The sequence below is a fragment of the Gopherus flavomarginatus genome, chromosome 7, assembly GCF_025201925.1.
Source record: "Gopherus flavomarginatus isolate rGopFla2 chromosome 7, rGopFla2.mat.asm, whole genome shotgun sequence".
Taxonomy (NCBI): domain Eukaryota; kingdom Metazoa; phylum Chordata; order Testudines; family Testudinidae; genus Gopherus; species Gopherus flavomarginatus.
In genome coordinates this window covers 17,144,799-17,159,350 of record NC_066623.1, presented here as the reverse complement: position 1 = coordinate 17,159,350, position 14,552 = coordinate 17,144,799, and the positions used below count along the sequence as shown (strand labels likewise).

At 40.8% G+C, this 14,552-nt stretch overlaps 1 protein-coding gene across 1 annotated transcript; it reads left to right on the top strand.

Annotated features, from left to right (window-relative positions):
• The first annotated feature begins 1,203 nt into the window (after positions 1–1,203).
• On the top strand, positions 1,204–13,328 carry YIPF5 (Yip1 domain family member 5). The gene is made up of 6 exons (XM_050962834.1): positions 1,204–1,321; positions 2,107–2,223; positions 5,314–5,486; positions 6,515–6,660; positions 10,595–10,776; positions 11,463–13,328. The coding sequence occupies exons 2-6, from the start codon at positions 2,117–2,119 to the stop codon at positions 11,623–11,625; spliced, it is 771 nt and encodes a 256-aa protein (XP_050818791.1). The 5' UTR covers positions 1,204–1,321; positions 2,107–2,116; the 3' UTR covers positions 11,626–13,328.
• Positions 13,329–14,552: the final 1,224 nt, after the last annotated feature.

Genomic DNA, 14,552 nt, shown 5'->3' with positions numbered 1-14,552 from the left:
ATACTCAATGATTTTTCCACCCTACTATTTCATAAGTGCTACCATCTCATAAGTTAATATGTTCAGTCACTCATGGAAAAATACAAGCAAGTAAATGAAAAAAATAAATGACAGATTTTATAAAAATCAGCATGTTTTGAATCCAGGGAGTTAGATAATTAACCTTCTGAACCAATGACTCTTGTTATTCTTTTAAAATCATGGAAAGTACAAGAAGTTTGCAAAAAATATGATTAAAGTGAGAGAAAAAAAAACAGAAACCTAGACTACGCCTCCCTGAAAAAAATCAAGCAGAGGTGGGGGGGTGAAGTCACATGCTTGCCCAGATTTTTGCCAGGGTTTATATATATATTTTTTTCAAGGGGAGTGGGTTCAGAATTCTGCCCCCTCCCCCCAAACAGTTATGTGTGGCCTCTGCAATCACGTCAGTTACCACAGGCAAATCTCATTTCAGTCATTAGTAAAATAATGAAGCAATCAGAGAGAAAGGAAAGGATACCAGAACAATAGTAAACCTCTCCAAACAGGGAGATCTGTTGGGCGGTGGAACACTCTCAAGAGTCCCAAAACTTCAGTAATTTAAAACAAGGTGAGCAACTCATGTCACAGGGAACCACCACCAAGAACTTTGTTTATGCAATACTGTCCCCCAAACAGTCGTGTATCTCAGCGCTCCCTTCCCCACTGCAGACATGGAGCACTGGTTCAAGCTGCACGTTTCCATTCATCTTCGCACAGCTAGAGACCCGCGTGCGAGATGCGGAGCCGGGGTGCCGCAGAGAGCAGCGTTAGGTGAACGCCCAACCCTAGCGCTCGAGCCTGCTATGAACAGGAGCGAGGCCAGAGCCGTGAGGAGCGGGACCCAGACGGTGCCTGGAGCCTCCCCGAGGTGAGTGCACTGACGAACTGGCGCCGGGCAGGAATCCCAACCCCCCCCCCCCCCGAGCTCCTGGGCAGCCTCCGCCCGCCCCCAGTCCCTGCTGAAAATACAGCCAAGGGCAGACAACGCCTCCCCAGCCACCCAGCCACGCACCCTTCATGCCTCTTCCCGCCTTCCCCGTTCCCCTCGCCAGAACCCCGCTCTCAACCCCTCGCTGCGCCAAACACGCTCCACTGCGCATGCTCAACCGGCACCACCCGAGAGACGTTACGGCCCATGCTTAGTCACTCGAAGGCTGGGGACAGCCGTAACGGCCGCTGCGCATGCCCCGTCCCGCTTGATCCGGAAGCGGTTCTTTTGTGTCGTGACACGTCGCACCGGAGGAGGGCGAGGGGCGGCAGCTGGGGGGATTCTCTCAGCGCTGCGAGGCGGGGTTGCCAGGTGAGTTTGCGGAAAGGTAGGAACCGCCAGTTCCCTGTCCTTCCGCGGGGCCGCCCCCTGACCCCGAGCTGACAGCAACAAGCCCCTTCCCCCGCCCAGCCCATTCTCCCTGGCGCTGCCCCGCTTCTCTCCCAGGGCTCCTCACCGCAGCTCCGAGCCCCTGCCCCCCGGCAGGAGAGTGAGTCGGGGTCCCTGCTTTCCAGAGGGGGAAACTGAGGCACAGAGGCGTGAGCTGATTGGCCCCAGGTTACTGGGAGACAGTAGCAGGAATTGGGGATGGGCCCCGACTCCGAGCGTACGGACTGGGGGGTCAGAGCCGTGAGCCTGCTGTGTGGGCAACACACATTTTGTTGTTACTTAAAGCTGCGCCTCGGACTTGTAATGTTGAAAACGCAGCGAGGTCTGTGGTGTAGCTCCCTGGCTGTATAGTGCCTGTTGTTGCTCGGCCCGTTTGTTAACACATCTCCATTGTAACTATTAATCATACCGGTGACACATGTAACTTATGTATTAGTGACTGTGGAAGGAAAACACTAGTCCTATATCCGTTATAATCTACATCTTTTGAGCTCTCACGGTGCTGTAAAATGTTATACATTTACACACAGAGAGATATAGACACAATTTTTAAAGTATTGCATACATCAGAGGGGAAGCTGTGTTAGTCTTATCCACAAAAACAACGAGGAGTCTGCTGCATCAACAATTTATTAGAGTTGTATGACAGCCAGAAGCAAAAGTGACCCTTTGTGGCTCATACAAGCTTTGATGTTCTTATTTTACAGATAATTTGCGATGTCTGGGTTTGACAACTTCCATACAGATTTCTACCAAACAAGTTATAGCATTGATGACCAAACACATTCCTATGATTACAGTGGAAGTGGAGAACCATACAATAAGTAATTTGTACATTTTTTTCCATTCTCTAACTTGTATAGTATTAGTTTATCCTATGATTGCATTTCTTTACATCTCTAACACGTAAACACACACTAACAACAAAACTGTTCCAGGTAAGAGTGGCCATACTGGGTTAGACCAGTGGTCCATCTAGTCCAGTTACCTGTCTTCTGACAGTGACCAATGCCCAATGCTTCAGCGGGAATGAACAGAATAGCAATTATTGAGTAATCCATCCCCTGCCATCCTCTCCCAGTTTCTGGAAGTCAGAGGCTAGGGACACCCAAAGCATGGGGTTATGTCCCTGACCATCTTGGCTAATACCCATTGATGTACCTATCCTCCGTGAATTTATCTAATTCTTTTTTTAACTCAGTTATAGTTTTGACCTACACAACATCCCCTGGCAACATGTTCTACAGGTTGACTGTGCGTTGTGTGATGAACCAACTTCTTTTTGTTTTAAACCTGCTGCATATTAATTACATTGGGTGACCCCTGGTTCTTGTGTTGTGTAGGAGTAAATAACACTTCCTTATTCACTTTCTTCACTTCCATTCATGATTTTATAGACCTCTATCATATCTGCCCTTAGTCATCTCTTTTTCAAGTTGAAAAGTTCCCATTTCCTTAATCTCCTCTCATACGGAAGCTCTTCCATACCCTTAATCATTTTTGTTATCTTTCTCTGCACCTTTTCCAATTCTAATATTTTTTTTGAGATAGGGTGATCAGAGCTGCAAACAGTATTCAACATATGGCTGTACCATGGATTTATATAGTGGCATTGTGATATTTTCTGTCTTATTGCTCCCTTTCCAAATGTTTCCTAACATTCTGTTAGCCTTTTTTGACTACCACTGTACATTGATCAGATGTTTTCAAAAAATGGGGGAAGCAGTAGATGTGGTATTTCTTGACTTTAGTAAATCTTTTCATAGTGTCTTGCATGACCTCATAAACAAACTAGGGAAATATAACCTACATGGAGCTACTATAAGGTGGGTGCAGAACTGGTTGGAAAACCATTCCTAGAGAGAATTTATTAATGTTCACAGTCAAGCTGGAAGGGCCTTTGGCGAGAGATCTTGTCAAAGGCTTTGGCGAGAGATCTTGTCAAAGGCTTTCTGAAAGTCCACATGCACTATATCCACTGGATCACCCTTGTCCACATGTTTGTTGACCTCCCCACTCAAAAAATTCTAATAGATTGGTGACACATGATTTCTCTGTACAAAAAGCCATATTGACTCTTCACCAGCAACTCGTGTTCATCCATGTGAGAAGGCATGTAGGCTTAGAAGGGGGAATTTCTGTGTGGGTGGGGGAAAGCAGGTAGGGAAGAGAAGTAAATGTGTCAGTGCACCTTCAGGAGGGTCCAGAGGATCACAGTGCTGCAGAGGTGTCTGAGTTTTCCTTCCATAGGGGTGGAAAAGGAAATTTGCTTGTTAGGGTCCCTTCTCAGCATGGGTTTTGAGCAGATGGAGAAAAGGGAAAATACAGACCATTGTGTCTCTACAGTCTTGGCAGTTTCTTTCACTGATGTGCAGAAATAACTTATTAGCATTAAATTATATAATGTGCTTACACAATGAGTGGAGAAAAGAGACCTATTGAAGAACAACACTATTAGACATACAACATAACAGTATTTTCATGTAACATCTATAAGAGAAGGTTTCTCAGAAGTGATTAGGTACCCCTCTGGGTGTCACAGTAGTGATTCTTTGCAGGTGAAATTTTGCAGTACTAGTTTCAGGCCACCTGTGAGATAGTAAAGTGTTAAAATCTTTTTGTTTTGAAGTATGTGGACGCAACCACACAGTTCAAACAGCTTGTATTCAAAAGTCTTCTGTGACCAGAATTTGAGTTAGAAACTGAAATATTACTAAGGTTGTCATCTGCATCAGGTCATGATGTTAGATGTCATAATGTGTGCTTACGCTCTGAATGTCATAATCCTCATCACATGTATGGTAAGAGTGGTGTCTAATACAATAGTTATATGGGAAGGGGGAAGATATTTAATTTGACTAGGCTGTCTTTTAACTCTATGAAAATATCATATGGGAAGCTTAAACAATATGAAGACTTGATCTCCTTTCAAGATTGAGCACTGTTAAATATAGGATTTAATACTGAGTATAAATTCATGCTGTCATTTGATAAATTATAGGAATCAGATATACAACTGAAGGGGCTATATTTGAATTGACAGATACCTTTTGCTAGTCTTCTGTGGGCCCAATCTTGTCATATTTTCAATTTAAGTGGGCTTGGATTGGTTTTGGCCTGAAAATGCTACTGCGCCTCTACCCTGATATAACATGACCTGATATAACACAGGTTCGCATACAACATGGTAAAGCAGCGCTCCGGCGGATCAGCGTGTCAGCTCTCAGCCGCAGCGCTCTGCTTCCTGCCGCTGGTGAGTGCGGGGAGGTTGGGGAAAGGACGCCCCTCAGTACTCACCTGTGGCAGGAAGCGGAGCGCAGCAGCTGGGAGCTGGTGGAGTGGAGCGGGCTGGGGCCGGGCTGTTCTGCTTCCCGCCGCTGCCAGTGAGTGCCTGTCAGGGGGCCGGGTAGGGTCCTGGGGGTGATTAGGGACAGGGGTCTCTGGAGGGGGCAGTTAGGGGACAGGGAGGCCAAAGCAAGTTCAATATAACGCAGTCTCACCTATAGTGCGGTAAGATATTTTGTCTCTCGAGGACCGCGTTATATTGAGGTAGAGGTGTACTTGTAGGCTTCTAAATTTTCTTATCACTGTGTGATATCTGATGGTAAAAAGGTGTAAAATCTTATAAACTAAGCAAGATTTGACCGGATTACTTAAATTAGAGACCTGGAGATAAGGAGTCCATAAACACATATACCTTTTCAAGTCACACTTTACTCCTTGTGGTGGGTTGGGGTTGGTGCATCTGTGCAGCTACACATTTAGGGTGGGAGGAGCAATTAACTTCACTTAAAAAGTTAGCTAAACAAGATTGTATATTGTATACCAAGTTGTTATCGAAAGTGTCTTATGTGACTGGGGAAAAGTTTAAAAAAAATCTGTGCCTGCCGATAATATTATGTTGTTCTCTACAGACAATATAGTGGCTATGACTACTCTCAGCAAAGTGGATTTGTCCCTCCAGAGATGATGCAGCAACAGCAGCCTTACACAGGGCAGATTTACCAGCCAACACAAACATACACTCCAACTACAGCACAGTCTTTCTATGGAAGCAATTTTGAGGATGAGCCACCCTTACTAGAAGGTATAACTTGTTCTTTACTACTCATCTCCAAATCTGCCCCTAACTTGGGGGTAATCTGAGAAGTAAGGAATGTACTCTATAGTTAACTTAAAAAAAAAAAATTAGAAGTAATTGCATCTGTCATGCCTGTCTCTGAGTTCCCCTGCCAATTTCTCACTTTACAGTCACATTCTCTTTATTTCTTTCCCCTGTTGGTCTGTGAAAGTCACACAAATTAAATGGGAAATTGACTGTACATGACATTGTCAAATGTGGGAATAAAAGCACAGATTTTTTTCCTCAGTCTGTTATAATAAGTGTTATTTGCAACAACAAACGGTTACTTTTTTTTTAAATTGATAGTGCCTCTTTAATTATAAATAACTGACTTTTTGACTTTTTAGAACCCAAATTCTAATTTGAGGAAGGGAGTAATAAACATATAGGATATGTCCTACATAGAAAACAAGATGCCAGAATTGATGGATATTGAGAATACTTGGACTGATGGCTGGATTTTTCACCTTCTCTATACATTGTTATACTCTCAGTCAGAGTTTAAGACAAATTACCTTTCCTGTTACTAATGACAAGGGAAGTACACTTTGGGTGGAAGCAGATCATGTACATTATATTGCTAAGCAAAATTCATTTACTAATCTACATAGTGTCCCACTCCTTGAGTTGGTAAATCAAAGCTGTACCATGCAGAGGGTCAGTCTTAGAAGCAATCCTGTCATTGGGTCTGCCCAAGGAGATCTGATTGCAGAATCTGGGCCTTAGAGACTAGCAGTCCCTCACTCCTGAGTAGTTGAGAACTAGAGTGCCACAGAGCCAGTGCGCTCAACCCCCTAAAGGAGAGATGGAATGTCTTCTATCATTCTTTGGCCATCTAAAGAATGGCACTTGATAACCTTCATTGTCTTGCCTTCAGTCTGGAGCAGATTTGAAAGTGACGGGGCAGGAAAAAGAAATGGTGAAGAAAATGGGGGAAAAGGAGAAATAAAAAGGGAAACAAATCTGCATAATTCTTTTCATGTAACCTGTAGAATTAGGGATCAATTTCGACCACATCTGGCAGAAGACACTAACAGTGCTACACCCATTAAAAGTAGCAGATGGCAGCATCATGAATGAGACTGATTTGGCAGGACCAATGGTCTTCTGTCTTGCCTTTGGAGCCACGTTATTGCTGGTAAGATACAGACTGCAAAATATTAATGTGTTAATCATAGTCCAAAAACACTGAGAAAAACTAAACTATCCTTGGCCTGGAAGTCACAAAACAGGTCTTGACCAAGGATTTGTGGCTCATTAGTACATGATTTGGGGCCTGATTCAAAGCCCTTTGATGGAAGTCTTTCCATTGTCCTCACCACGCTTTGGGTCAGGCCCTTCAAGCTCAGTATGTAATGTGCCATGTTGCTTTATGTAGTGACTTCTTTGCATATTTTGCTTTGGTGTAATATGGCTTCTATTGTCATGAAGACTGAGGACCATAGTCACTATTTTTGAGGGGGAAAAATCAGATGGCTCATTGTTCTTGGTTTTAAAAAGTTAAATCTACAATTTTAACCATATTTCAGTTTCTTCTCCTTGTGCAAATCAAGATGTCTTTGATGCCAGAAACACAGTTTCAGTAGAATGTAATTGTTTTATTTGCACAAAATGTTTTAATTTGATTGCTTTATCTATGGTTTTGGCTCTTGATACAGATTCCTTTTATACATTTAGTAGATTTTTCTTTCATGCCAGTTTCTGATACACTGAAATTTTACTTTGGGTTATTCTAGTATTTCTTTGTTCAGTATACTTAGACATGGTCTATACTGGGGGCGGGGGGAGGACGGATCGATATAAGTTATGCAATTTCAAGGTAGCTGAAGTCGATGTACTTAGATCTACTTACCATGGTGTCTTCACTGTGGTAAGTCGACAACTGACGCTTTCCCATTGACTCTGCTTGTGCCTCTCGCCCTGGTGGAGTACCGGAGTTGACAGAAGAGCGCTCGGTGGTTGATTTATCGCATCTAGACTAGATGCAATAAATTGACCCCCGCTGGATCAATCGCTGCCTGTGAATCCAGCGAGTAATGTAGAAAAGCCCTTAGTTTATTGTTGGTGGTGGTCTTTTAGCTGATTCTGTTTAAGAAAAAAATTAAAGGAGGTTCACAATTATTCAATTACTTTTTAAAATTATATTGCTATAGTTGACATTAGACTTGATGGACACCACCACCACCATCAGCATTATTAGACATGATTTACCACCAAATCAGCAAAATAATAGCCAAAACTGTTAATGTTTGCTGATTGACCTATAGGCTTCAGTGGGAACAGGCCTGTGGTCTCCAACCTTTTTACGCCCAGGATCACTTTTTGAATTTAATAGCAACCCAGGATATACCCTGCCCCGCTCACTCACTCTCTCCCTCTCTCTGTCACTTGCTGCCCCCCACCCTCACTCACTTTCACCGGGTTGTGGGAGGGGGTTGGGGTTCAGGAGGGGGTGCAGGCTCTAGGCTGGGGCTGAGGGGTTTGCAGTGTGGGAGGGGGCTCCGGATTGAGTCTGGCACAGGGGTTTGGGATGCAGGAGTGGGTGAGGGGTGGAGGCTCTGGGAGGGAGTTTGGATGCAGAGTGAGGGGGTTGGGGTGCTGGCTCTGGGAGGAGGCTCAGGATTGGGGTCCGCCTCCCAGCAGGTGGCACTTACCTTGGGCAGCTCCCTGTCAGAGGCGTAGTGAGGCTAGGGCAGGCGCACTGCCTACCCCAGACCCACGCTGCTCCTGGAAGGGGCCAGCGTGCCCCTGCGGCCCCTGGGGAGCGGGCATGTGGCTAGACATGGTGCTCCTCCCTGCAAGCACTGCCCCTGCAGCTCCCATTGGCCACAACTCCCCGTTCCCGGCCAATGGGAGCTTTGGAGGCAGTGCTTGCAGGCAGGAGCAGTACACGGAGGGAGACCTCTGGCCCCCGGGGCTGGGCTGGCCGCTTCCGGGACAGGCAGGGAGCCTGCCTTAGTGGTAGCCCCTCTACACTACCAGAGATCATGTTCAACTGGGAGATTCTCTAGAATCGACCAGTCAGTCGCAATCGACTGGTTGGTGACCACTGCTATAGGTGTTTTGCCAATTAAGCTTAATTGGAATAAGATTGACCTAAAGTTACTGCTTTTATCTATGGGGCTGAAAGCAAGCATAATCTTTCATCATTGGTATCTGTGAAGTATAAAGCAATATTTAGTTTTCTGAAGCTTAATTGATTTAGTATATGACAAAGTAGGAACAAACCAACTTCCATGTCATTGTACATTTCAGTATTTTTAATAAATTTCAACTTTGCGTGCTTATTTTTAAGGAAAATGGGGCCCCTAGTATTGAGGGCCCTCATATTGAGAGGAACACGTTCTCTCTGTAATAGACAGTTCATGAGGTGTAATTTTATCTTATGAATTTCCAATTGTCTCCTTGCCATGCTCAGCTACATTTTATTCAATCGGTCATCAGCAAGAATATTTTAGTTACTTAAACTTATCTGTTACGTTGCATTACCATTTGCTTTTATTTTGTAATATTAACCAATTTAAGACTCAGACGGGACAGTTGTGATAGTCTAGTCCTGCACATGGCAGGCCCCAGAACCTCACCCACCCATGCCTGTAATAGACCCCTAACCTCTGGCTGAGTCACTGAAGTCCTCGAATCATGGTTTAAAGATGTCAAGTTACAGAGAATTTACCGTTTACACTAGTTTAAACCTGAAAGTGACTCATGCCCATGCTGAAGGCAAAAAAAAAAAAAAAAAACCAGGGTCCCTGCCAATCTGACCAAGGGGAAAATTCCTTCCCAACCCCAAATATGGCCATGAGTTAGACCCTGACCATGTGGGTGACACCCACCAGGGAAAGAATGCTCTGTAATAACTCAGAGCCCGCTTGCTCTAGAGTGAAGAAAATAACCACTTGTATGTGTTACCAGTTTGAGAGTGAATTGAAAACTGATCTGAAAATGGCCATGTGTACTGTAGGCATAACAGATAGGGTTAAGACAATAGGAAATACACTGAAATGAAAACAGCTGAGAACATGGTATATGGGAGGATATTACAATGGTGGGTATATCAATAAAACTCAGGATTCTGTTTATTGAATGTCTTGAATTTTTTGCAATATCAGTCATTTGGCAATATCAGTCAACAGCACTGCTTTTGGGTCTAGAACTCAGCGTGTCACAGCCTGCTTTTCCTAGCTATCTCACTATGTCTCTGTAGCACTCAATCATTTGGTGCAGTTTTTTTGCTCTGTCTAAAAATTTAAAAATGACTTCTCAGTGCTTTGAACACTGGAGTTCAAACACTTTCCTATCTGCCAATCTAATGCAGTCACGCAGTTCTGTCCAAAGTGGATGCATTCTTAAGCTGTGTCTCCAAGTCATGCCCTGAGAGGATACATACCTAAATATCATGGAATCAGATTTTTAAATAGTGTATTAACACTATTTTACAAGACCAAAAATAATTCTAGATAGGAAACAAAAAACTTGAAATATTTTATGATAATGAATTTATGCTCTGCTGTAGCTATGCCTGGCACTTCACAAAAAATAGTTTACCCCCCTTGAGGCAAAAATCAAGAATCTGAATCATTGGTAGAGATGGAAAAAGTTATGTCACATGCAACATTTTTCAGTGCATCGCTAATTTACATTTTTTATTTAGTAGTTGATCATTTCCGCAGTAAAGGTGCTGATAAAAAAACTGTTCAGAATCTTCAGAGTAATATCAATATGCAAGTATAATGGAGAAAATCAAGCAGAGTTCATAAGATTTTGTAGCCCAACTAGAACTACATTACATAAGCACACTAAGTTTGCAGCTGGTTAGATGCACCACTTTTTGTAATTGAACACTGATATGGTAAATACGCCTATTGGACATTTCAGTATACAAGTAGTCTGGATTGTTTGTGGGATGCCTTTCTTAATCCTCTTCATCTTTATCCCCTAAATTCTGCTTCAGATTCATCACTAGGTCAAAGATTGTGGTAATCTTATACTCCTTATTATTTGTAAAGTGCAATATTTAGTCAGCTTTAAGACAAAACATGTTTAACTTGTGCTACTCCTCTCATCTTTAGGTTGGTAAAATTCAGTTTGGGTATGTGTATGGAATTAGTGCAATTGGATGTTTAGGAATGTTTTGCCTCCTGAACTTAATGAGCATGACGGGCGTCTCGTTTGGCTGTGTTGCTAGTGTCCTGGGATACTGTCTTCTTCCTATGATCCTGCTTTCCAGTTTTGCAGTTATATTTTCTTTGCAGTAAGTATCAATACTAACTATTTATAATAAAATCCTGCTTCCGTATATTGTGGATTTTTCTCCCATTGTTAGATGGAATTTATACTATATTAATGTATTTGTCAAATGAAGCAAATGCTTATACAGCATGAACACTTATTCACACTGTCCATTTTCAGTTATTACAAATTACTTTTAGATTCAAATTATAGCATACTTCAGACATATTTACTTGTCAAACTCAAACAAGTTGTATATCAGGATATAGAAAGCTAAAATAATTTAAGAAATATAGATTAAATTTTAATTAATGTTGAGTCTGAAAAATTAATTAAATGCCCAGCATAAAAGAAAATCACTAACTTCATTACTCATCACAGAAAGCTACTTGTACAGAAATACAAAGGAACCCTTTGTTTTGAGTTTACTCAGTTCTAAACCTTTTTGTACTTAGAACTTAATTTGTCTCTTTTTAACTAGTGTCATTCAAAAATCTTTACTGAATAGTAATAATAATTTTATATTTACTGAAATTCCATGTTCTTTTTATTTAAAAACCCTCAATGATAAAATTCAGTATAAAGTTTAAAAACAATCAACCTTTGAAACATATTTAACTTACAAGAAAATATTCTAATTCCTGCATTCGTCTAAACATACACACACACTCCTACCTTTTTAAACTGTTCTTTTCTTGTATGTTGCAGGGGAATGATGGGAATTATTCTCACTGCTGGAATTATTGGATGGTGCAGTTTTTCTGCTTCCAAAATCTTCATTTCTGCCTTAGCAATGGAAGGACAACAGCTTCTAGTAGCATATCCCTGTGCTTTATTATATGGAGTCTTTGCTCTTATTTCTGTGTTTTGAACTGACTTCTGATTACTGGACTTCAGTGGGCCAAACTGAAAAAAAAAAAATCAACTTGGAACACTTAATTGGGCCAGCAAACATCTACGTCGCTGCTATCAAGCAAATTTAACTCTTGAATTGTCTGATGGAGCAATGGAAACAAACATGTCTCATTCACTTTTATAGGACTCTTGAATACTGTTTGAATTGACCTGCAGTGTCTATAGCTTTAAGTTTTCATGCTTCTGCAGTTAAAAATGTAATGTTTCTTTACCATTTCTACAGCCTTTAGAAAAGTAACTTCGGGAGTTTTGAGAGGGTTGGGAGGGGGCGGGAAATGGGGTTGTAGTTATATTTGGTAGTTTTTAATCAGCAAAAGTAAATGAAACTACAGACATTGCAGTCTTTATTCAAAAACAAAAAACAATCTTTGGCCAACCCAATTCCTGTCACCTCTATTGCAAAGAGTTTCTCAAGCAAATTGAAAATTGCATATTTTCTGTATTTTAACAAATACTCTTTAAGCTGTTATTTATACAATGTGTTGGTATTTCAGAATTCGATATGCAATTTAAATTGTTTAATTTGAAAACAAATCCTTTAGTCAAAAGTATACAAATAAATTTCAAACTTGAAATGTGAATGTGTTTAGATGTTAGCACCAGTTTAAGTGGCTATACCTTATCTTAGGTTTCTCAAGATTACTTGCAGGACCTTGTTCTAATAATGCACATATTAATGGCTCAAGAGTAGACTTTTTTTTTTTTTTTTTTTTTTTTTTTTAGTATTTACTTCTAGGGAAGCATATTAAAGTGTCATGGTTGTCAGTATTGCTGTTATTGTAAAGGTCATTTGATGCATATTGATTAAAATTTCCCCTAAATAATTTTGAGATGGTGCTGGAGTTCAGTTTCTAACCCTCTTTCTGCTTTATGGTTTTGAATGACCATGACGACTAGAGAATTTCAGCTATTAAAGTGAAATTGGAACTTTCACATTGGAATAAACCACACTTAAATAAAACAGCAATACTCTTCCCTTCTTCTGGTTACTCTTTTGATACATTTGAATTAGTGTTTTACTCTGCTTAATCTTGCAGTAAAAGCTTAAACTTGTTTTTGGTGACAATCAACTCTCAGACTCAGCATTGTCATAATTTCATGGAAAAAATAAGTAGGAAAGGGAAGATGGGTAGTGTTAGCTTATACACTTTTTGTTTATTTTTAAAACATGCATGAAAGAAACCATTCTAATTTTGTTTTACACACTTGTGTTTACGAAATTCTTCTTTCTATGGGTAGAATCTGGTTTAAAGATTCAAATTCTGTCCCTGTTTCGAAAATATTGGTGAAATGGTAAAAGCTCTTATCAAATACAAGTTCTTGGCTGAGATTTTGCTCTTATTGTGGTGTAAATCTAGAGTAACAGTTAACTGCATTGTAGTTACACTGGTATAAAACTGGAGTAACTATCAGATAGTATAATCTACTTGTACAGTTTTAGAGTTGAATTGCCAATCAGATACATGTAGTTTTAAATACTTTTTTATGGGACTAAAAGAGGGAAAATGACTTACCATTCAACTAGCTCTTAATATTATAGAGAGAGGTTATAAACATACTTTACATAATTTGAAATTTTGCATGTCTGGAAACTACAGTTCACTGTTTTGAGTAGCCGTTGTAAAAACTTGTGTAACTAAAATATTTTCTGGTATTCTTTCACTAGTCTTGCACAATGACTACGAAAGTGTCTTCCTAGAAGGACTGCTCTGTGTAAACATCAAGGCCAAGTTACTTATGTATTCCCTAGTGAGAAATATTAATACTACTCCATCTAACATAAGCGAAGCTGTAATCTATTTTAATTTAAATGATTGTTCAACTTTTCCTTCTCTGCCCTAATAATGTTTACATTTCAACAGTTAATGCTCCGGTGCCAACGTAATGCAGTCAATCCTGGAAGTGACTTTTTAACAAATTGGCTGCACTTTTGAACCTTTTTTTCTTAAATTCAGTTGTTGAATACACAAGGGACAGTAAGTTCTATGCTTGCAGTTGGCCTTATTTTAAAGGGAGATTTAACAAAGCAATCAGGTACTAAAAGCTACTGCCATTTTCAATGCAAGCTCTGATCAGAACATTGCAAGTGTCTTCCTACTGTTGCATGGATGGTGAGTTTTAAAGGGACAGTACAAGAGACACTTGTTAACCCTTCTCCCACTGTTGTGGGAAAGTGAATATAGGTAACCATCTCACAGTAACGTCCATGGAAGTTGGGCCTGCTCTTCATAGGTGCTGAACATCCCCATCTGCATATCCCACAATGGGAACTGGATGCTCCCATATCCACAAAAAGTAAGGAGAGAATTTTCTCCTTAACTGATCACTTACTATTAATTCAGTGTGGCAGACTTCTCAAAATTGAAGTGTCATATAATACAGTATAGCTATATGCTATGAGCCATAGTAGATACATATATACACCTCTACCTTGATATAACGCTGTCCTCGGGAGCCAAAAAAATCATACCATGTTATAGGTGAAACCACGTTATATTGAACTTGCTTTGATCCGCTGGAGCACACAGCCCCACCCCACCCGGAGCACTTCTTTACCATGTTATATCCAAATTCATGTTATATCAGGTCGTGTTATAACGGGGTAGAGGTATATATGCCTTAACTTTGAATTTCTTTTCATGAGAGTAGTTAAGATTGTCAACATAATCTTATCCTATCGGTGCCTTATTACAAATTATCCAAACCAATAGTAGGAAAATCAGTTTTCTTTGTCAAAGTTAAAAACATTTTACTCAATATTTTCTAGTTGGTTTTCACCATAGATGGAAATACCACAGCTGCCCCAGTGCACAAAGTTCCTACTCTATTTAATGAAGAACATTATCTGCTGATGGAGCACAATGTCCTGTGTTTCTGCAAGTA

Bases quoted from the DNA above. Each gene is read 5' to 3' on its own strand.
- YIPF5 (XM_050962834.1), top strand. From the start codon at position 2,117: ATGTCTGGGTTTGACAACTTCCATACAGATTTCTACCAAACAAGTTAT. The intron at 6,661-10,594 runs GTAAGATACAGA...TCTCATCTTTAG, and splicing joins TTGGAGCCACGTTATTGCTG to GTTGGTAAAATTCAGTTTGG. The intron at 10,777-11,462 runs GTAAGTATCAAT...TGTATGTTGCAG, and splicing joins GCAGTTATATTTTCTTTGCA to GGGAATGATGGGAATTATTC.